The sequence below is a fragment of the Mirounga leonina genome, unplaced genomic scaffold (assembly GCF_011800145.1).
Source record: "Mirounga leonina isolate KUSES-001 unplaced genomic scaffold, KU_Mleo_1.0 Mir_166, whole genome shotgun sequence".
Classification (NCBI taxonomy): domain Eukaryota; kingdom Metazoa; phylum Chordata; class Mammalia; order Carnivora; family Phocidae; genus Mirounga; species Mirounga leonina.
The window spans coordinates 26121406-26142238 of NW_023270418.1; the positions used below are offsets into that span (position 1 = coordinate 26121406).

Sequence of the window (20833 nt, forward strand, 5' to 3'; positions counted from 1 at the left end):
CTCACTCCATTCAAGAATCCCAAGTATTCAAGATGGACGGCAGGGAGTGTGGAAGGAGAAAGGGGGCGAGGGGGGAAGAGCGAGCTGGGCAGAGGCGAGGGCGCCGCGGCCGGCCGGCCTCGGGACTCGGTCCGGGCGGCGGGGCGGGCGCGGGGGCCCGGAGCCAGACCCGGGAGAGGGGCAGGCGGGGTGCGGGAGGGCGTGCGAGAGGGGGAGCGAGGCCAGGGAGGGAAGCCGGGAGGGAGGGAAGGGCAGAGAAAGAGCCCGGGAAGAAGGAGGTGGCAGGCAGAGGAACGTAACGAAGAGCAATGTGTAGGTATCGGGAGCTCCCAGAAGGGTAACGCCGCCGATTTTCGGTTTTCTTCTCTCTCGGGCGGGGAGGGGGTGGTCTGGGCTCTTTCTCTCGTCTTCTCGTTCCCCCCTTCATTCTCCCCCACTCGTGGGCATCTCCTCTGGGTCTCCTTTCGAAACCACTGCAACTGGGAAGCACTGGGCATGTCTCGCCGGGGTGGCTTCACTGTCATTTTCCAGCGGGGGGTGTGGTGGGGAAGGGGCGGGGGGCCCGGCTGGGCAGGGCTGAGGCTGGGCCATCTGTCCGTGCCCGGGCGTGTGTGGGAGGGTGTGGGGGTGCGGGGCACGGGGGCTCTGGCGGGGTGTGCGGGGAGGGAGACGCAGAGGCTGAAGGGCTGGAGCCGGGCAGGGAGTTCTGCATCCCGAGAAGTTGTGGGGTGAGCCAAGGGGCTGTGTGGGGGTGGGAGGCCCGCTCTTGAGCTCAGAGTGTGCGGTATTAAGGGGTGCGGGGTTGCGGGGGAGCGGGGTGCTCACACTCCAGAGCTTGCTGTTCGGGTAAGTGTGGAGTAAGGGCTGAGCTGTGGGGCAAGTATGGCTGGGAGTTTGTGTGCGCGCGTGTGTGGTCCAGCCTGGAGGTGTGTGTGTGCGGGGGGAGGGGGGCGCAGTTGGGTGTTGAGGGAGAGAGGCCCTCACCCTCCACTTTCCCCCTGCCCCTCTCATCCCATTCACAGAACATGGCTTTCAGGACCCTCCTGGTCTCCTCCGCCTGTCGCCATGGCTGCGGGGAGGGGGTGGGAGGAGACAGTTGGGGCCAGCCCCTGCCCCTGCTGCTCCGGCTAACCCTCCACCTGCCCTTTCTCTCCCTTCCACAGGCTGGGCCCCATCCCCTGCTGCTCTGGGGGGCAGGGGCCGGAAGATGGTGGCCAATGAGGAGGGGGAGTGGAGAGAACTTGAGCCGGGGCCTCCCCTCCCCCATTTCCTCCTCGGTCTCTACACCCGCCTCTGGAAGGAGCTGGGGGATGGCTCCTGGGCCCGAGGTGGGGGAGGGGCCCCGCTGGCTGGTGAATCGCAGGGCCCGCTCTGGAAGGAGTTGGGTGTGAGAGCTGAGGGGATCTTGGCCCTAGCCGCCTCTCCCTGCTCTGCCCAAGGAGAGCTCTGGGCACTCCTTGGTGAATACTCTTCCAGCAGCCTCCCTGAAGCAGGCTGGGCAGTCCTGTCTCTACTCCTCTGCTCCCTGTTGGCCTGATCCAGTTTGCCCAACACAGCGGCCTGGTGACTGACCCTAGCGGGGCCTTGGTTTCCGTCATTGCAACTGTGCAAACTGTGGGACGGGGCCCCGTGTCTGCAGATCACAGGAGCAAACTCCTGCTTCCTGGGGGGCTGGGAGGAAGCTGGAGGGGAAGCCCAGAGGAAGAGCTCCTAACTGGAATCCTGCCCTCCGTGCCTCCTGCTGGCTGTGGGGTGGGGAGGAGGGCATCTCCCAGAGGCAGCTCCATCCCATGCAGGCCTTCACTGATTGGTGTGCCTGAGGAATCAGCCCCCCAGCCCCTGCCCGATTGGGGTGCACACTGTTTACCAGGTCAGAACTGGAGTTAGGCTTCTGAGACTAGCGCTTTAGCCAGGAACGGGCCACGCTGGAGCTCTGAACCTTCGCCTTTGGGTTTTGATCAGCCTCGGGATTGTTTATCCAATGTTTAAGTCCCCTCGAATGGGATAAGATGGTGAAGTTGTGAGTGAGCTTGAAGACTCTAAGGGGAGTCCCTGGATAAAATCAGGGACGGCTCAGATTCTGATCTCACCGCCAATGAAAGCCCATCTCTAACCCTCACTGCAAGAGAGGGAATCACCCTCAGGATTTTGTTTGATGTTGAATCCATATGGTGGATTTGATGATCTCAGAGGGGAGAGGCAGGGGTGGGGATTCTCCTGCAGCTTCCGCCCCTAGACTTGAAAGCTTCACTGTGTTGCTGGGACCTGTGACTATACTCTTCCACATTCTGGTCCTGGAGGTACATCTGAGGTTGTCCCCTTGAGGCCTAGAACTCCTGTTTATCTGAACTAAGAGGAGGGAGAGCCTTCAAGTAGGGAAGAACAGAGGGTGCTGTGCTCCTGGTCAGCACGCTCCTCCAGAAGAGAAGCTGACAGATCAAGTCCAGGGGAACACAGTTCCACGTGAGTGTCCCCCAGGCTTTTGTGGTTGCTATCAGTCCCTTCCAATTGAGTGCCAAGCTCAAGGTCTCCCCTTTAGCTGCCTCCATGGACCCTGTCTCCCTCCCCGACCACCCAAAACCTTAAGAAAAAGGCAGTCTCTGTTGGGAAGGGTGTGAGGAAGGAGGCCAAAGGAGGAGGGGAACAAGAAATAGAGGGTTAGCACTGAGACAGGAGGAAAGGGGTCTCGAAGATGAGAAGGGGCAGAGGGAGGCCAAGAGAGCTGAGTGGGCCGGGGCCTGGGAGAAGGGGCGAGGAGGCAGCGCCGGCATGCCTCTGCTGCGGGCCGGAGCTCTTTTCACATTGTGCTACTGTCTGCACTTACCACTAGCAGTGCAATGTTAAAAGGGCATTGGCCACGTAGTGCTACCCAGCGCCGGCTGCCTCCTCAGCATCAAGACTTCCTCTCCCCTCTGGGCGCCAATCAGCTATCCTCCTGGTAAGAATCTCGGAAGCCTCTTGGTAGCCATACTAACAGCTCACGTGTACGGAAGCACCTACATGTGCTAGACACTTCACCCTTGATGAAACTGTGTGCCTTCTTGGCAAGTAACACGCCCATTTTACAGATGAAAAAACTGAGAGCCAGACAGGTCTAAGCACTGTGGCCACGGTTATACAGCTCTTGGATTGCAGAGCCTAGATACAGCCCTGTCCTAAGTCTGCCAGCTCCCCCATTTTTTTTGTAGACCTATCTGGAGAGGTTTGAGTAGGTTCTGTCCCCTGGGAGGTTGCCTCAGCGGAGGGTTGGAAGGTTTTGATGCCACCTGCTGGTTGTATGAGGGTATCTTCCAAAGCCTTTAAGGACCTTTAAGGACAAGAGTGGTGGCTTCTCTCAGAAGGAAGAGTTCCCAGGCTCAACCTGGGATTGGAGGGTGGGTGGAGAAGGTTGGGAGTCTCACTGATAGGACCAGAGTAGACCTCCATGAGGAAAAGTGGATGCACAACAAAGGAAAGGGGCTGACCTGGAAGGACTGCTCACCAGGGACAAGGACCGTGTGCCCCTGGCATTCCGCACCTACAGCTTTTAGGGCATAAAACGGAGACCTTATCTGCCTGCAGTTCCCAGCATGACTCCGCTGGGAAATACAGGGTATTTGATAATGATCCTTCTCCAGGGTACACCTGTCTGGGCATCCCAGGTTTGGACAGCACTGCCCATGGCCTGACCTTAGAGATTAAATAGAGGCCACAGAACGATTTCTTCCAGAGAGATTACAAAGAACTTGAGAGCAGTTACTACACCACTTACTTCTCTTTTCCCACAGTACCTAGTTAGCTTCATGAACATTTGTGAAAATAAACAGAAGGGGGGGCAGATTTGGGGAGCTTTAAGAAGGTAGCTAATCTGTGCCTGATTTTCAGGGTTAGCGCTTGGGGCTTGAGAAGGGAAGCCTTCCTGGACTTTGGTGCAGTAAATGGGACTGCGAGCGTTTCTGGGTCCCTTACTGGAGCCCGAGAGCGGCGTCTCTAGATAGCACCGGGTGCGCAGAAACTGAACAATGGGACAGACTCCTCGGAGGCCTCTCAGATGGAGGGGCTGGACATCATTCCTTCGTGGCTTGCATTTGCCTTCTTGCATCTCTGGGTCTTCTACTTCTCTCCTGCCTTTTTGCCCGGACAGCCTCTCCGTTCTGACGTTGACCGTAGTATTTGACGGTCCAGGTAGCTTCTGTCCCTTCCTTTCTTCGGTGTATTAACATTTCTGTTTGAGCCTCTTTCTCCTGGCACAAATCAGCCATTTGATGAAGTCACTCCACTCTTGTTCAAAAAACAAGAATTTTTCAGTGTTTTCCCAATGCCCTTGGGATGAAATCTAGATCCCTAAATGGTCTGTCTTTCCTGTGTCCTCTCTCTCACCCACTGGCATTTCCACTCCAGCGCTGGGAAACTTCTATTCCCTCCTCAGATTAACTAAGCTCAAGCCACTTGACACACACAATTCTCTCTGTCTGAAACAGTCCCCCTCCCCACTTCCCCCTGTGCCCACCCCAGGGCTCCTCCACCATGGGCCATCAGTCATCACCTCTGTGAAGTCTTCCTTGACTCCTCAAATCTAGGCTCAGCCTCTTCTAGGAGCTCCCAAGCCTGCTGCCCAGAGCCCTTGCCCCCTGTTCCTGGAATTGCCTGGTTATTGTCTGTCCTCCCTAGTGGGAAGGACTGAACGGCCCCCAAAGTCAGGCCACGCTGCCTTGCTCTCCATTGCATCCCCGGTGCTCAACACAATGCCTGGCGGGTCACGGGTGCTCTACAAAGATCTGCAGTATCAATGAATGAATCTGGATAACAAGCTAGCTTACCAAAAAAAGGTATTTTTATGATGTGTACAGTTCTCCCTGCAGTTGTCAGTCACCCAACGAACAACAATGGGGATTTCACATCACTGCCAAAAATTGCACGGGGGTCACACGGTTGCACTGATGCTGCGATTTTTGAGCCGTTTCGTTCCACTTCGTCTCCGCTGTGCTGGGGCAGCAACTTGGTGGATCGATTTTCCTTTTAGCCTTAAGGGTGGCCATGAGCTGACCCAAACATTTCAAAACCAGGCTGAAAGGCCATAGGACCCACGAACACCCTTGTTCAGGGATGAGACCCTTCCAGGTGCCCAAGCCTGGATCTAGGCAAAAAATGGATTCATTGCCAAGGGCTCTGGAAGAGGAGCGGACTTGGATGAGTCCGCTGGAACACGGCTCACAAAAGCCCCCTCTTCACTAAGCAAACCTCACCTGAAGACCCAACCCCTGGTTAAAGCGCAAGTGGGGTGCTTGACACAGACAAAGCAGTTGCTGCCCTCTAGTGGCGTGAAGGGACAGGCCCCTGAGGGGGGAAGCGGGGGTGACAGGGTAGTGTGTATGGTAGGTACCCGGGAAGGAGAGTCAAGAGGACAGAGTGCCTCGCAGTTGCTTTTCCCCTTTTTATTAAAAATAGACCCAAACACTTTATGTATCATACAAAAGTTTCGTTCGCTGGTGGCAGCCACGAGGAAGGCTGACCCCGTGGCGCTGATGTCCCACCTCCCCTCCAAGGGACTGGGTCCCAGGGAGCAGTGGCTGGGCCTCAGAGAATGCCTGGAAAGCCTGCTTGCTCTGGAAACAGCCAGCTGGGGTGGGGGCTGTTCCAGAAGCAGCTTTCCCCACCCCACCCACTGGCGAAGGTTAGATACTCCAAAGTGCCTCTTTAGTGCCAAGATGAACTAACAAGTGGAGTGAAATGGAAACCCCTGTGATTTTATTTCCCAGGGCTTGGGATCTGGGATTTTTTTTTCCTTCCACCCCCGAATCCTTTCTCCTACAAACGGGGGCAGGAAGCTTCACCCTCAGAGACTGGTATCTCGCGGTGTCTGAGGCCAAAATTTCACTCCCAACTTAAGCCCCTTCTCATCTGCTGTCCTGTGGCCTGGGACCTACCAGCCCCATGCCTAAGGCTTGTCCTCCATTCACTCAAAAAAGAGGTTAGGGCAGAAATGGATCCTTCCATGGTCCTCTGCCTGACCTACACTTGGCTATCACCTCCATTTTCAGGACCTTAGGGCTAGAAGGACCCGCAACCATCCTCTTGTCCCAGTTCTGTCTCTCCCTGACTGCTGCCCGTTCCTGAGCCTTGAACACCCCTGGGGTACCCCAGACCCCCGTTCCAAAGGGGCCTGGGGGTGATGAGGTGGAGGGGAGGGGTGGTGGGAGCCGGGTTCCCCCCAGGGGTGGGGCAGTACTCATGCTGGTATGGACTGCTTGGCAGGGCCAGGGGACAGGTGTGGGGAGGGTGGGCATGCGGAGGAAGGGCACAGCCTGCCTGAGCCCCTCAGTCCCAGCCGTTGTCCTTCACCATGTGTGACATTTCAATGATGTACTTCCCCTCCTTGTACTTCTGGCTCGTCTCAAAAGCCTGCTCCTGGTGGAGGGGAAGCAGTGAATGTAGGACAAAACAGACCCCCTCCAGGAGCTCCTCCTAAGCAGGGATCATGTTCCCCTGCCCCCTGCCCCCAAGGGCCCCTGCCTAAACCGACCCAGCAACGGACTCCCTCTTGCCTCTTTGGACCATGCAAAAAACGTGCAGTGGTCACTGGGGCTCGGAGGGCCATGGCGACCGTCCACTTGAGAGGGTGGCCCCCTCTCCAGGTACTTACATATTTCCAGCCCAGAGTGGTTTTGCAGCTTTCACAGAAAATGTCAGCTACCGAGTGGAGCCCCGTGAGCAGGAGGCGCTGTTCGGCCGGTCCGCAGCCCACGTTGACCCTGTCTCAGGAAACACGAAGGAACCCAGCACCAGTGGAGTCGTTCTGTCAGTTCAGCCCCCAAACAGCCCGAAGGAACTTCCACCTGGAGAGCGCTGAGCCCGCCCCACTGGAAGCCCCTGCCGGCTGCACTCCACCCCGGGGTGACTAGGGCCTGCGCCTTCTCTCTCCATGGTGGTGGTTCCAGTTCTGCCCAGACTCTCCACGAGAGAACTGTGCACTGAATTTCTGGACCCCTTGGCAGAAGGAGAGGCAAAAGCCAAAGGTGCAAGGCCACCTGCTGATGGCTCACCCCCTTTCTCCACACTGGACAATGACTCCAACACACACACATACACACAAAGAGAGAGGGAGACTCACACGGAGTTAAACAGGTAGGCTCGGCCATGGCTCCCTTGGAAAGACTGTGGAGACATAGGACAGACGGTGACTGCTGGGTTGCCCTCGGCCCCTCTGCCTGAGCGCCCCCCCCCCCACCATGGGCGGGGAGGAGGAGGAGGGCGAATGGGCTTTGTGGGACGAGCCTGGTGGGGGAGAGAAGAGAGGAGAGGAGTGGCGGTCCCCCACGGGCGTACCTTCGAGATAAGCTCATCATGTTTGGCCAGGTGTGCACGGCAGTGGACGCAGCTGTAAGTGCGGTGGCAACGGGGCAGGTAGCTGCGGAAGGTCTTGGCGGGGAGGCAGGCGGGGCCCGGGCCAGGGTCACAGCTGGGCATGACGGGCTGCAGGACGATGCCCTGGCGGGCCGGAGGGGCTGGCGCTGTGCAGCCCCCGCACAGACGGTCGCAGGTGAAGCAGCGGAGCAGGTTGGCTAGAGCCGTGTTTCAGGGCGGGAGAAATGTGGGGGGGCTGCCCGGCCAGGGCCCCCCCAGACGTGAACCAGATAGAAACGGAAGTCACCTGGGAAGAGGAGAGAGTGCATCAGGACAGCCTTGACCTGGTGAAGAGCCCCTCCCCAGGGGTGGGGGCTGGATGGGGAAGATGGGCTCAGTTCTCTCCTGCCTCGACTTCCCCCATCGCCAGGGACCCTCAGCGCGCCAGTCGCACCGTCTCCCGGTCCCCCGGATTCCCGGCTGCACTGGCAGCGTTCCAGGCCTACGGTGCCACAACCGGGGAGGTGGTGCCTCTCCCTCCTGGGGCGGGAGGAGCCTTCACCGTTTTCCACTGAGAGCAGCCCGCTGGTACCAACGCTGCCATGGGAGCAACGTCATCTGCAAGTGTCCTCTCCTGGGGTTCAGCCCTTTTGTGCGGGTCTGCATCCCACGTGTGCTGCTAGGCTCGGGTTCAGAGCCTTTTACAAGTTGGGGAAGCCTGGCGGCTCTTCTCTTCTGCGGCCTCCATTTGCAATGCAATTGGTCCTTCATACATTCTTGGCGGGGAAGGGGGGGAGGCCGGCAGGCAGGAAAGCACACACACCCTGCTCAGCCCTGTCCTGGGGCCAGGGTCCTGCACTCCGGGAACTAGAACTTCATGGATGTCTCCTTTGGTACCAAAGACCTCAGACGTGGCCGCTCGCCAGCCTTGCACTTTGGTCCACTTATTCCATCTCAGAAACAGCAACTGGCTCTTTTCTCAGCCTCTGAGCCCCCTTGGTCTCTACTGTTGACTGAGGCTCAGTTAAAGACTTGGACATCCAGCCCTAGGAGAGAAAATATCTTTCCTTCAGGCAAATCTAACCGCTGGAAGCAACGGGAAATGTGGATCAAGTCAGAGAGGGCCGCCTTCCTGGGCTGTGTGGTGTGGTGTGGGAGCAATGTCCGCTGCAGAAGTGGGGGGACTCCTATTTTCAAAACCTATGCTTCGGGGTACAAGGTGGAGAACGTTTCCACCTTCTCCCTGGGGTGGGGACAAACAGCAGTGACTCTGTGGGTGACATTAGATAAAATTGCGGGGCTCTGATTAGGAATGTTGGTGATGTCAGCATGTGCCCAGACTCCAGCCCCAAAGTGGCTGAGGGTGCTAGACGTAGCAGATAAGCAAGGAGGGGTCCTCTGTTGGCTCTGATAAGCGGGTGAGGTTCTGTCTTCTCCTCCATGGGGCCTTCAGGCCTGCTGTGGGTGATTTAGCTCAAGTCCGGTTCGAGGTGCCAGCTGGGCGCTCTGGCAAGGCAAGGCCACTAAGCAGAGCAGAGGTGGTGTGGCTGCGAGTAGCCCGGGCAAGCAGGCTCTCGTCCTGTCCTCTGTGGTGGCCACTGGCGCCCCAACCGTTGCAGTCTTTCCTGGGCCGCCAGGCAGTCTCTCCACAGAAGCCCGGACAGAGCCCATCTTCAGTCTGAGGTCCTCTACCCCTGGCTGGGCCCCGGAAAGACACCTTGAGCTGAGTTCAGGGTGACATTGGGCTCTGGCCGCAGGAGACCGGCCCTCCTCACCAGCGTCCACCGTTCAGCGCCCACTTCCCAGCTCTGCCTCCAACTTTGCCTGTGAGTTCCCTTCTGCTGCGCTCCCCGTAGTGCACCTGCCAGGGGCCCTGGCGGGCCGGCGGGCCGGGGGCGGGGGTGGGGGTGGGGGGCTGGGCAGGCTGGGTCCCTGCTCTCTAGCCCCTTCCCCGGCCTCCGGCACGCCTCCCTCCCTCCCTCTCCCCTGTTTCCCCGGCAGGCCAAGGAGAGGCTGCACAGAAGGCCAGAGAATCACTCACAGGAGGGGGAGCAGGGGTCATTGCTTCCCCGGCTCCGATCACAGGCAGAATCAAGTTGGGCAAATGACGAAAAAAACAAAGGCAAGCTGAGTGCCGGGGAGAGGATGTTCCCCCAAGTGAGACGGGGCTGGACCGTGGGAGGTGGGGGAGAGGGAGCGCTGGGGTGGGGGGCGTGCTGAGCAACCAGCACTGACAGCAGAGGCGCCCAGGCGGAGGCTCGAGGAACCAGGTGCGAATCCTGTGCCGGGGGGGGGGGGGGGGGGGGGGGAGCACCACCCCCCCCCCCAAGGGTTTTTCTCCTCTTCTCCGCGGTGTTTCCCCCCCCCCCCCCCACCCCGGGCTGGCGTTCTCGGCATGGTATGGTCCAAATAATTAGCAGCGCAGCCAGCTCCCCGGGCGGGCTTCGGGGGTCTGCACCAGCGGCAAAACAATAAACAGTGAGGCCTGATGCAGCGCCAAAGTTGCCGGGAAATAAGTGCGGGAACCGTCAGAGCTCGGAGAGGGATGGAGGAGCTGAGAGAGGAGCAGAGGCAGCGGGGAGGGGGAAGGGAGGACAAAGGGTGGATGAATAATGCTTTTGCAATGGGGAGAAAGCAACACGCAGCAGGAGGAGGAAATTTGCAAAGGGGAAAAAAAATTCATTTGGAGAAGGGCTGCCCCCTCACCTTGAGGTCTGCTCCAGAGATCTCCGTCTATCTCTCTCTCCCTCTCTCTCTCTCAATCTCTCTGCTCACTCTTCTCTCTTCTCTCTCCGCTCCTTCAATTGGGAAGGAGATGGGGGCGGGGGAGGGTAGTTAGGGGCTCGAGACTGGGGCTGCCAAGCTGGCCAGCTGCTGGGGGGCCAGAGGTTGTCTCTCGTCTGGACCTCGGTCTGTGGGTGAATGTAGCTGTGTGTTGTGGAACTGCATCATAACACTGTGAGTCATCCATCCCCCCACCCCCTCACCTCCCACGTCAGAGCAGGGCTGGGAGACACAGGAGGCGGGCTGGGAGGAAGGGAGGGGGCAGGCAGGAGGGATGGGTCTAGGGGAGGGAGCAGGGGGGTGGGAGCAGAGGGACAGGAGGGGAGGAGGGATGCTAGAGGAGAGGCTGGTTGCTGAGGAGGAAGGCAGTGTGGCCAAGGAGACAGAAGGAACCTGGGGGAAGGACAGGGCTGGGCAAGGATGGAGTACGGGTGGCAGGCTGGAGGAAAGGAGGTGGCCAGGCGGTGACAGTGAGAGATGGATGCAGAGAATCAGGCGTGTGCACACACATTCAAGATGGTACATTTCCCGTCTCAGCTCGGATGCCAGCCCTGACGCAGTTGGTTAAGCGACTGCCTTCGGCTCAGGTCATGATCCTGGAGTCCCGGGATGGAGTCCCGCATTGGGCTCCCTGCTCGGCAGGGAGTCTGCTTCTCCTTCTGCCCCTCCCCCCTCTCATGCTCTCTCTCTCCCTAATAAATAAAAAATAAAAAAAGAAGGACATATTAATTGCTACACTGTGCCCCCCAAGCTTGAACCGGGCACTTCCAAGCCTCAAAGCGTCAGCTTAATGACCCTGCAGGAGTCATAGATGGGCTATGACATCTCACAAGCAGGAACCTCTTCTCAGCTACCTCCAAGTTACTTGTGCTTGGAGAACAGAGACACCCACATTATATAAGGTTCTCTACCGGGCTATAAACTTTCTGAGGAAGGACCTCTGGGAAACTCCTCTCTGCATCCCAGGACTGCAATGCCTAGTGCAGAACCTTGCCTATAGAAGATGATCCCCAAACAGCAGTTGAGTTGCATCTTCAGATGTGGTCCAAGTGTCTGGCTTTGGTCTCAAAGAGACCTGAGTTTGAATGCCAGCTCTGCCAGTATACTCACCAGGAACCCCTGGGGAAGTTACTGATCCTCTTTGTGCCGCCAGTTTTCCTCCCCTGCTAAGTGAAGCTCATGATATTTCCCTCATGGAGATGTGAAGTAAAGTGAAGTAACATGTAAACACCGAAAAAGTGCCTGGCACATGACCAGCACTTAGTAAACGGTAGTTATTTCAAAACAGTGTTCTCAACTTCATATGCTTAAACCCAGAGAGGATTTACTATTAAATTCTGACATCTCAAGAGACACATACCAAATTTATATCTTATGAAGAACTTCCATCTTTCGGTGCTATTTTTCTATCAGCTTCCAATTATATTTCATTTGACTCAGATTCTGTTTCTCATAGAGTGCCGTCCTGTGCATATCTCTGAAGTATGTGGACGTGGAACATGTCCTCTAAGATAAAAGCCCCAATTTCTAACAGGCTACCATCTAGAAAATGAAGTGTGACAAAGATTGGTACTCAGAAAGGACGCTTGGGGTCATTTTGTCTTTTCACATATAAGGCAGGGAAGAGTAGGGTAATGGGAGGCGTTGCTAGCTGGGTCTGAAAAAATACGAGGGGCACCTGGGTGGCTCTGTCGGTTAAGCCTCTGCTTTTGGATCAGGTCATGATCTCAGGGTCCTTAGATCAAGCCCCGAATCCTGCTCTTTGCTAAGCAGGGAGCCTGCTTCTCCCTCTCCCACTGCCTGCCGCTCCCCCTGCTTGTGCTCTCTCTCTCAAATAAATAAATAAAATCTTAAAAAAAAAAATACCCAGAATTCTGAATATTTAATCAGGAAGAGTCTGGGGTTTAAGATAAATTCTGAAAACAGTGCAAGTGCCTTGAGTGGTATCACCAGAAGTTTGGAATTGAGAGGGAGAATTGGGTAAAGATAGAAGTGTTTCTGTCTGAGAAGCGGATGAGAGAGGAAAGATAAGTGGGGGAAGGAATTTGAGGAACCATTCTTGAGGAAAACAATGAGAAGTGGGAAAAAGGTAGGTGAGTAGTTCTTAGGGCAAGGACTGAAACTTTAAAAGCAATAAGGGGATACCAATTAATTAACTCAGGAAGAAAATGATCAAGGGTTTAGCTGGAGAGGAGAATGAAAAAGACATGAGGACAGGATTCTTTGGGGGTGGGGGTGGAGATGGCAGGAACGCTTGGTTAAAGATGACAAGGGAGAAAAGTGAGTGTAGGCAAGCATGGATGCTGTAAATGTTGTGCCCTCACTCTGTTTAAGAAGTGAACTGGAGGGGTGCCTGAGTGGCTCAGTCATTAAGCGTCTGCCTTGGGATCAGGTCATGGTCCCAGGGTCCTGGGTTCGAGCCCACATCGGGCTCCCTGCTCCGTGGGAAGCCTGCTTCTCCCTCTCCCACTCCCCCTGCTTGTGTTCCCTCTCTTGCTGTCAAATAAATAAATAAAATCTTAAAAAAAAAAAAATGAATTGGAGGGGGCGCCTGGCTGGCTCAGTAGGAGGAACATGCGACTCTTGATCTCAGGGTCGTGAGTAAGAGCCCCACACTGGGGGTAGAAATTACTTTAAAAAAAAAAGAAGAAGAAGAAGTGAAATGGAGATAGTCTAAAGGCGGGGAGAGGTTTCTTTTCCCTAAATTCAGCTTGAGACGGCTATACAAATAAGCCAAAGAAAGATGACCTTCAGATAATTGGGAGAAATTGCCTCAAGGGAGAGAGTGTGGAGGTGAAGAAACAGATCTGGGAAATAGACTGCAGGGAAAGAGGAGAGGCTGAGCTCATTCAGGGAGAGAATTTGCAAATAGAAGCCTGGAAATGAATTTTTGAAGAATGGTGAAAGGATACGGGATACCTGAAAGTTCTCTGGAGAACTAGTGCATGCGTGGTGAATGAGTGAATTAAAGCAAACCATTAAGGAATAAACCGTGGGAAGTGAGGATGGCACTGTGGACAGAATGAGTGCTAAGGTAGGGCCGGTGTGAAAGAGGCAACCCAGAAAATAACAGTCCCAGGTTTCTTGATCCAGAGTAACCATGGGAGCTGGACTGAAGGAAGTTACTCATCTGAAAAGTGGGGGTGACAATTCTGGTATGTGCTTCACAGGATTCCTGTGAGGATTAAATGAATTTACACCTGTAAAGCTCACAGAACAGTACCTGGCATCTAACACTATGTGTTTGCTACTATAATAACTGGACTCAGACTCCCAAATCCTGGGTTTGAGTCCTAACTTGGGCAAGTCCCTTCACCTACCTTAGTCTCCTTCCTCATCTGAAATTGGAGATAATAGGGGCACCTGGGTGGCTCAGTTGGTTAAGCGACTGCCTTTGGCTCAGGTCATGATCCTGGAGTCCGGCATCGGGCTCCCTGCTCGGCGGGGAGTCTGCTTCTCCCTGTGACCCTCCTCTCATGCTCTCTGTCTCTCATTGTCTCTCTCGCAAATAAATAAATAAAATCTTAAAAAAAATTTTTTTTTAAAAATGAAATTGGAGATAATAAAACTGACTTTACAGGTTGGCTGTGAAAGAAGATACTGGAAAGGGCTTTGAAAAATTTAAACTGTTGTACAAATGGATGGCATTATTAGAGCTCCCCCTCCTCAACCTATAATAAAGACTTAAAAGCTAACATTAGATGCTATGTTACAGACATTGTGCTTAGTACTTTACCGATCATCCCATTCAATCTTTAAAACAACTTTAAGAGGTTGGGTACTATTATTATCCCTGTTTACAGACAAGAAACTGGGTCTCAGAGAGTTTAAGCCTGATTTGCCCAAAGTCACACAGCGCGAAAGTGGCAAAGCAGAGCACAAGATTCCAAAGCTCAAGCTCCTGAGGATTATAGATGTGGCCCAAACTGTTGCCTGCAGGATAAATGATTGGCCTTGTAGAGCTGTCAGGAATTCAGGGAAGGAAACCGAGTCACCAACAGAAATCCCCTCTCAGTAGGAGAGACGTTGTTGGGTAATGACTGGAAGAAATTCTTGGATATTTATTCTTTTATTAAAACAAAACAAAACAAAAATTTAATGCCCTCTAGGTGCCAAGCGCTGTGTCAGGGAGGGGATGAGAGCCCAGGTTGGCTTCTGACAGGCTGTTTTCCTCCACTTTCCTTACTCCCAGATTTCCTCGTGTTCCACTTGGGGTTTTGCTAATTTCCCCACCTCCTGGCTTGCGGTCCAGGCAAGCAGACGGTCGCGGGACCCAGATGGCGAGCCTAGCCGCCCCCCCCCACCCCTTCCCGCCGCCCTTCTCTTTCCCCCGCTACAGGTGAGCGGGAACACTGGGGCGAGAGTCCGCAACAGCCGCGCCTCGGCAACCATAGGCTCCTCGGCGGATCCCCGCCTCGCGCGGGGCGTAACGGCCACTCCTCCTACCCCTTGCTCTCCAGCTTCGCGAACAACGACCGCCGCCGCCCCGCCCACCTTTGGCGTCACGATCAAAACAATCCTCTAACTACAACTCCCAGAAGGCCGAGCGGCTGCGCGAGCCCAGCAGCCGGAGGCCGTTCTGGCAAGACTACAGATCCCGAGGGGCATCGCGCGACCGCAGCTTCTCCAGTGCGCAAGTGCGGAACCGCCTTTGTTTCCGGCGTGGATCTGGGCGAGTGTGGCGTGCAGTTGGGTTTAGGTGGTGCCGGGGCTCCTCGGTTTACCGGTTTGGCTGTGTGGCTGCGCAGGTGAGATAATAAGCTCAGGAATGCAACCGTCGCCCCCTTAGAGCCAGGACAGATTTTGGCGTCTGGGGGTGCCCGGACAGAAACCGGACTTAACAGCTGCGGTTCGCGGTCGGAAATCATTCTTCACTCTTTCTCGGCGTTTTCTACTCTACGAAGTAATTTCTTCCCTTCAACAGTCCCCAGAACAACACTTTGTGAGAGGAAGCGTAAGTGCCTCCAGTTGAGAGCGGAGGAAAAGGTCCAGGGAGATAAGGTGATTTGTCTAATGACAGTACTAGCAGTGGCTGAGCGGGGCGTTAATGCTCTTTTCTAAGTCCCAACCCAGTATTCTCTGCTTTGCATCCAGGTTGCAGACGCCCTTTCTTGTTGACTAAGAGAGTTGGGGAGTGGGCATTTGTTGCCTTCTCAAGTGGAGTATCCCAGTAGAGTGACGAAAGGAGCTATGGAGGTGATATAATCAAGTCTTAGGTCAATGTGTAGATATAATTTTCTTATGTCTGAATCATTTATTCACTCGGTGTATTTATGAGGTGCCTTCGGGTTGTCAAGCCCTATTCTAGATCCTAGAGATACGGCAGCAAACCACACTGCCCAACCCTTACATTCCAGTGGGGGTCGACAGACAATTAACAAATATATAGTGAGACAGCTGGTGATCACAGTTAAGGAGAAAAATAAAGCAAGGTAAGGGGAACTATCCATGGGAGGATTTTGAACAGCGTCCTAACTTCCATTTAGATCTGTTAATTAATCTGTGTTCTAGGCACAGCAGCTACACAGAAAAGATGGGAGAGGAGGCCAATGATGACAAGAAGCCAACAACTAAATTTGAACTAGAGCGAGAAACAGAACTTCGCTTTGAGGTGGAGGCATCTCAGTCAGTTCAGTTGGAGCTGCTGGCTGGCATGGCAGAAATCTTTGGCACAGAGCTGACCCGAAACAAGAAATTCACCTTTGATGCTGGTGCCAAGGTGGCTGTTTTCACTTGGCATGGCTGTTCTTTACAGCTGAGTGGCCGCACCGAGGTGGCTTATGTCTCCAAGGACACACCTATGTTGCTTTATCTCAACACTCATACAGCCTTGGAACAGATGAGGAGGCAGGCGGAGAAGGAAGAAGAGCGAGGCCCCCGGGTGATGGTAGTGGGCCCCACTGATGTGGGCAAGTCCACAGTGTGCCGTCTACTGCTCAACTATGCAGTGCGTTTGGGCCGCCGTCCCACTTACGTGGAGCTGGACGTGGGCCAGGGCTCTGTTTCCATCCCTGGTACAATGGGGGCCCTCTACATTGAGCGGCCAGCAGATGTTGAAGAGGGATTCTCTATCCAGGCCCCTCTGGTGTATCATTTTGGCTCCACCACTCCTGGCACCAACATCAAGCTTTATAATAAGGTCAGAGCCAGAGCCAAGGTGGGATGGAGGGAAGGGGTGCTATCGGGTAGGAAGCTGTGCAAAAGTGTGCTAATTAAAACCGTCTATGACCATTTCTTTGCTCCCTTAGCTGGTATTACTGCCACATGATTTCGGAAAAGACAGTTTCAAATATAAGTCAACCTCAGATTGTTAAACGTTTGTGTGGCCCTGTTCTGAAGTAACTTACTAAATTTCTACTTAGGACACGAAACCGTAGAAGCAGCAACATAAAATGGAAATCCATGTTACGAGTTAAAACCACAGCCATTAAGAATGTCATTTTTTTCTTGTACCTAATAGCCACTTACTCTATGTAGCTATGAGTTTGTTCGTTTTGTGTTTCTTTTTCTCACCTTGATGCTCTCTCCTGCAGATTACATCCCGTTTAGCGGACGTGTTCAATCAAAGGTGTGAAGTGAACCGAAGGGCCTCTGTGAGTGGCTGTGTCATTAATACCTGTGGCTGGGTCAAGGGCTCTGGGTACCAGGCCCTGGTGCACGCAGCCTCAGCCTTTGAGGTAGATGTGGTTGTGGTTCTGGATCAAGAGCGACTGTACAATGAACTAAAACGGGACCTGCCTCACTTTGTCCGAACTGTGCTGCTTCCTAAATCGGGGGGTGTGGTTGAACGCTCCAAAGACTTCCGGCGGGAATGTAGGGATGAGCGTATCCGTGAGTATTTCTATGGATTCCGGGGCTGTTTCTATCCCCATGCCTTCAATGTCAAATTTTCAGATGTGAAAATCTACAAAGTTGGGGCACCCACCATTCCAGACTCCTGTTTGCCTTTGGGCATGTCTCAGGAGGACAATCAGCTCAAGCTGGTACCGGTCACGCCTGGCCGAGATATGGTGCATCACCTCCTGAGTGTTAGCACTGCTGAGGGCACAGAGGAGAACCTTTCTGAGACCAGTGTGGCTGGCTTCATTGTGGTGACCAGTGTGGACCTGGAACATCAGGTGTTTACTGTTCTCTCTCCAGCTCCCCGCCCACTGCCTAAGAACTTCCTTCTCATCATGGATATCCGGTTCATGGATCTTAAGTAGGGATTGGCGAGAAGCTTTGCTGCCTGGGGCATTAGAGATCTTCTGGCCATCACCAAAGGCAGATAGGCTGAGGTATGAGACTGTTGAGGCCATACAGACGAGTAAATAGTGAACTAGTAGATAGCATGTTTCTACCTCTTAAAACAGGTGGTGGAAACCCAACTCTTCTAATCTTGAGCCGAAAGGACAACCATGAGAATATAATTGATTTTTTTGGATCACCGAAGGTACCACTTTGAATTCTCTGAGGTCCCGGAGAATCTCATTTCTTCCACTGTGCTACTTGGTGGACTGATTTTTAGGAGGAATTTTTTTTTATTATCACCGCTTTATATTCTATATGTAGCACTTACTATCTCATTTATCCAGGATGAAAGATTGAATCAGAAGGCCTCTTTCTAATAAAATTCAAACTTGGAAAATTTTAATAAATATTTTTGTCATATCACAGAAGTTGGTATAATTTTTTTAAATTTTGTTTTTTTCTCCCTAAGCAAGATGGAAACATGATTGGAATGAGTTATTGCTAAATGCTTAGAGGAGAGGAAAGCCAAGAGCCCACCTGTGAGCCAAGCAGGTGAATTTTTATAATGGCTCTCCTTTCCTTTCCTCATAGGTAAATAGATGCTAAATCTGTTGTCAATGCCAGGTTTACTCTGAGGAGCTACAGGGGCTGGTGATAAGCTTGGATTGAGATTTCTGGTCTAGTCATTTTCCAGACATAGCCCATTTGCTCTCAGTTGCAGCTATTTTTCCTCTTGTCCATCTGATTGGAACTGGGCCCTAGGTCAGTGTAAATTGAGCTTTCAGGTGGTAAGAAGCTGGGAAAGCCCCATTCTCTGATTTCTTGCAAATGATTTGTGTTCCTAGTTTAGACTGGATTATTGAATACTGTCTAAAGCCCTTCATCCATTCATTTTTTTTTTTTTTTAAGATTTTATTTATTTATTTGACAGAGAGAGACACAGCGAGAGAGGAGATACAAGCAGGGGGAGTGGGAGAAGGAGAAGCAGGCTTCCCGCGGAGCAGGGAGCCCGATGCGGGGCTCGATCCCAGGACCCTGGGACCATGACCTGAGCCGAAGGCAGACGCTTAACGACTGAGCCACCCAGGCGCCCCCATCCATTCATTCTTTTCACAAATATTTATTGAGCGTCTATTTGCCAGGAACCATTCTAGATGGGGAACAAGTTAGACAAAGTCTTACAGAGCTTTCATAGAATAAACAAACAAAAAAGGCAAGTGCTATGCAGAGTTAAAATTGGGTGGTCTGAGACAGAGTGACTAGGAAAATGCTTTAGATTGGGTGGTCAGGAAAGGCCTCCCCTGAGCACATTTCACATTAAGACCTGAATGGCTGTGTGAAATTGGGACATCTTCCTGCTGGAGGAAAGAGCGCAAAACCCTAAGAAGGGGGAAAAATAAAACCCAAAACAATGTATTTGATGAATGGAAACCCTGGTGTGGTACATCAAGGGGTGACTGGTAAAAATTGAGGCTGGAGGGGGCAGCAGAGACCAGATAATGTAGGGCTCTTGTAATCTATAAGAGCAGTGGCAGAGGATGGGAAGGGGTGGTGTCTTAGTTCCTTGAGGCTGCTATATAACAAAATGCCACAGACTGGGTAGCTTATAAACATCAAATATTTCTCATAGTTCTGGAGGCAGGAAATTCCAACATCAGGGCACCAGCACGGTCGTGTTCTGATGATGGCTGTCTTTGGGGTTGCAGACTGCCTTACTTCTAGCTGTGTCCTCACACAGAAGGGCCGAGGATGCACTCTGGAGCCTCTTTTATAAAGGCACTAATCTCATTCATGAAGGTTTTACATTCATGATCTAAGTACCTCTCAAAGGCCCCACCTCCTAATACCATCATCTTTGGGGCTTAGGATTTCAACATAATGAATTTTGGGGGACATACTCCAGACCAAAGCAGGTGGTTAAACAGAGGAATGGCTCTGATTTTGGAAAGATGTGTGGAAAATGGATTATAGAGGGAGGAGTAGGAGCAAGGATATGTGAGGAGACTTGTGGTAGTTTCAATGTGAGAATTGATTGGGGGGGGAGGGTGGAATTAGACCAGCCGAGGTGGAGTAGGAGAGTAGATTGCCTTGGGATGGGTAGAGGATGAGGGAATATCAAGAGTTCTACTTTAGCAATATTAAGTTTCAGTCGTCTACTCGTCATATGGAGATGCTGTGTGGACACATGGAAACAAGCTGGAAGGTTTGGGGAAGTTAGGGTTGAAGGTTCATGGGAGCTATTGGCTTACAGAGGGCTTTTTAAGGCAGTAGTATTGGATGAAGTCAGTTAGGGACTCTGTAAATGGAATTCAGGAGACAGAGATGGACTTTCAGAGCACTCCAAACATAAGAGGTGAAGTGAAGTGTAATGGGAGCTAGCAAAGGAGACCGGACTATGGATCTGGAAGCATGGATGTCAGTATTGACCTTAGGGGTGTAGTTTTGGAATGGTAGGGATAAAAGTTCTATTGAAACACATATTGAAAAAGTAGAGATAACCTCTACAGATAAAAAGCTTTGCTAAGAAAGGGAGGGGCTGGATGTAGGGTCAAGGGAGGGTTTGTTGTTATTTTTTTAGATAGGATGCCTCAGCATATCAAGACTAGAGAGAGAATTTAATGATGGGGAGGAGAATCTTCTGGACATCATTCTATTTTTTTCTGTATTTTTCAAATACAGCGTCCACACGTTGGGTGTAGAGATTACTTAAAAATAAAATCTTAAGGGATGCCTGGGTGGCTCAGTCGGTTAAGCATCTGCCTTCAGCTCAGGTAACGATCCAGGGTCCTGGGATCGAGCCCCTGCATCAGGATCTCTGCTCAGCGGGGAGCCTGCTTCTCCCTCTGCCTGCCACTCCCTCTGCTTGTGCTCTCTCTCTGACAAATAAAATCTTTAAAAAAATAAAAAGAAACCTTGGGATAGTGATTATGCCACCCTTAGTGCTCATCCAGCTAAAAGGTTGGCATCCAGTAGTCCAGTGTCCTAGGAGGGCTTTAGTATGTGTGGTTGGTTGGTGAAAGATCGAATTTTTATTTTCATTTGGCAGTGTCTCGCCAAAAGACAAGACATTTTACAGGTTCTTAGACGGCTGAAAGTAGGAAAAGAAAGATGCCTAACTTGTAAAGTTGGGGAAACGGAAGTCTTAAAATCCAAGAAAAATATACACTAGAAAAATGAAATTTGATTTCTTCCTAAGGAAACAAATTAACCGGATAGAAAAGCCTCTGTAAGTAAATACTGTATCTCCAGTAATAACTTCACCTTTCATATGAGCTAAAGTGTTTTAAAGATTTCATTTTTTAATACACACTGGTCATTAAAAGAGAACTCTCTAGTGTGTTGCAATAAATGGTGGCTTGAAGTCCTTAACAAGAATGAACGAGACCCTGATAAATACGCCATGTCAGAGGAGGTAGACTAGACCTTTTCCCCTTTACCTTGCTGCCTAATACTAAAGTTATCAGACCACAGTTAAACCAGCAACATTTGACACCAA

General features: G+C 52.5%; 2 protein-coding genes across 5 annotated transcripts; one reads left to right on the plus strand and one right to left on the minus strand.

Annotated features, from left to right (window-relative positions):
* Window positions 1-5405: 5405 nt before the first annotated feature.
* YPEL4 (yippee like 4) lies at window positions 5406-10164 on the minus strand. Its single transcript, XM_035012337.1, has 5 exons — window positions 10030-10164; window positions 7306-7630; window positions 7091-7134; window positions 6623-6731; window positions 5406-6387 (listed from the first exon to the last, which is right to left on the minus strand). Exons 2-5 carry the CDS (start codon window positions 7444-7446, stop codon window positions 6298-6300), a joined length of 384 nt encoding a protein of 127 aa, XP_034868228.1. The 5' UTR covers window positions 7447-7630; window positions 10030-10164; the 3' UTR covers window positions 5406-6297.
* A 4329-nt stretch (window positions 10165-14493) lies between these two features.
* On the plus strand, window positions 14494-17757 carry CLP1 (cleavage factor polyribonucleotide kinase subunit 1). 4 transcript variants are annotated; one of them, XM_035012889.1, is made up of 3 exons: window positions 14494-14855; window positions 15619-16246; window positions 16641-17757. In XM_035012889.1, exons 2-3 carry the CDS (start codon window positions 15641-15643, stop codon window positions 17310-17312), a joined length of 1278 nt encoding a protein of 425 aa, XP_034868780.1. In that variant the 5' UTR covers window positions 14494-14855; window positions 15619-15640; the 3' UTR covers window positions 17313-17757. The 4 variants fall into 4 exon arrangements, with proteins under 4 accessions (XP_034868780.1, XP_034868781.1, XP_034868782.1 ...); XM_035012890.1 differs by having other exon boundaries at window positions 14783-15061; XM_035012891.1 differs by lacking the exon at window positions 14494-14855 and adding an exon at window positions 14864-15108.
* Window positions 17758-20833: the final 3076 nt, after the last annotated feature.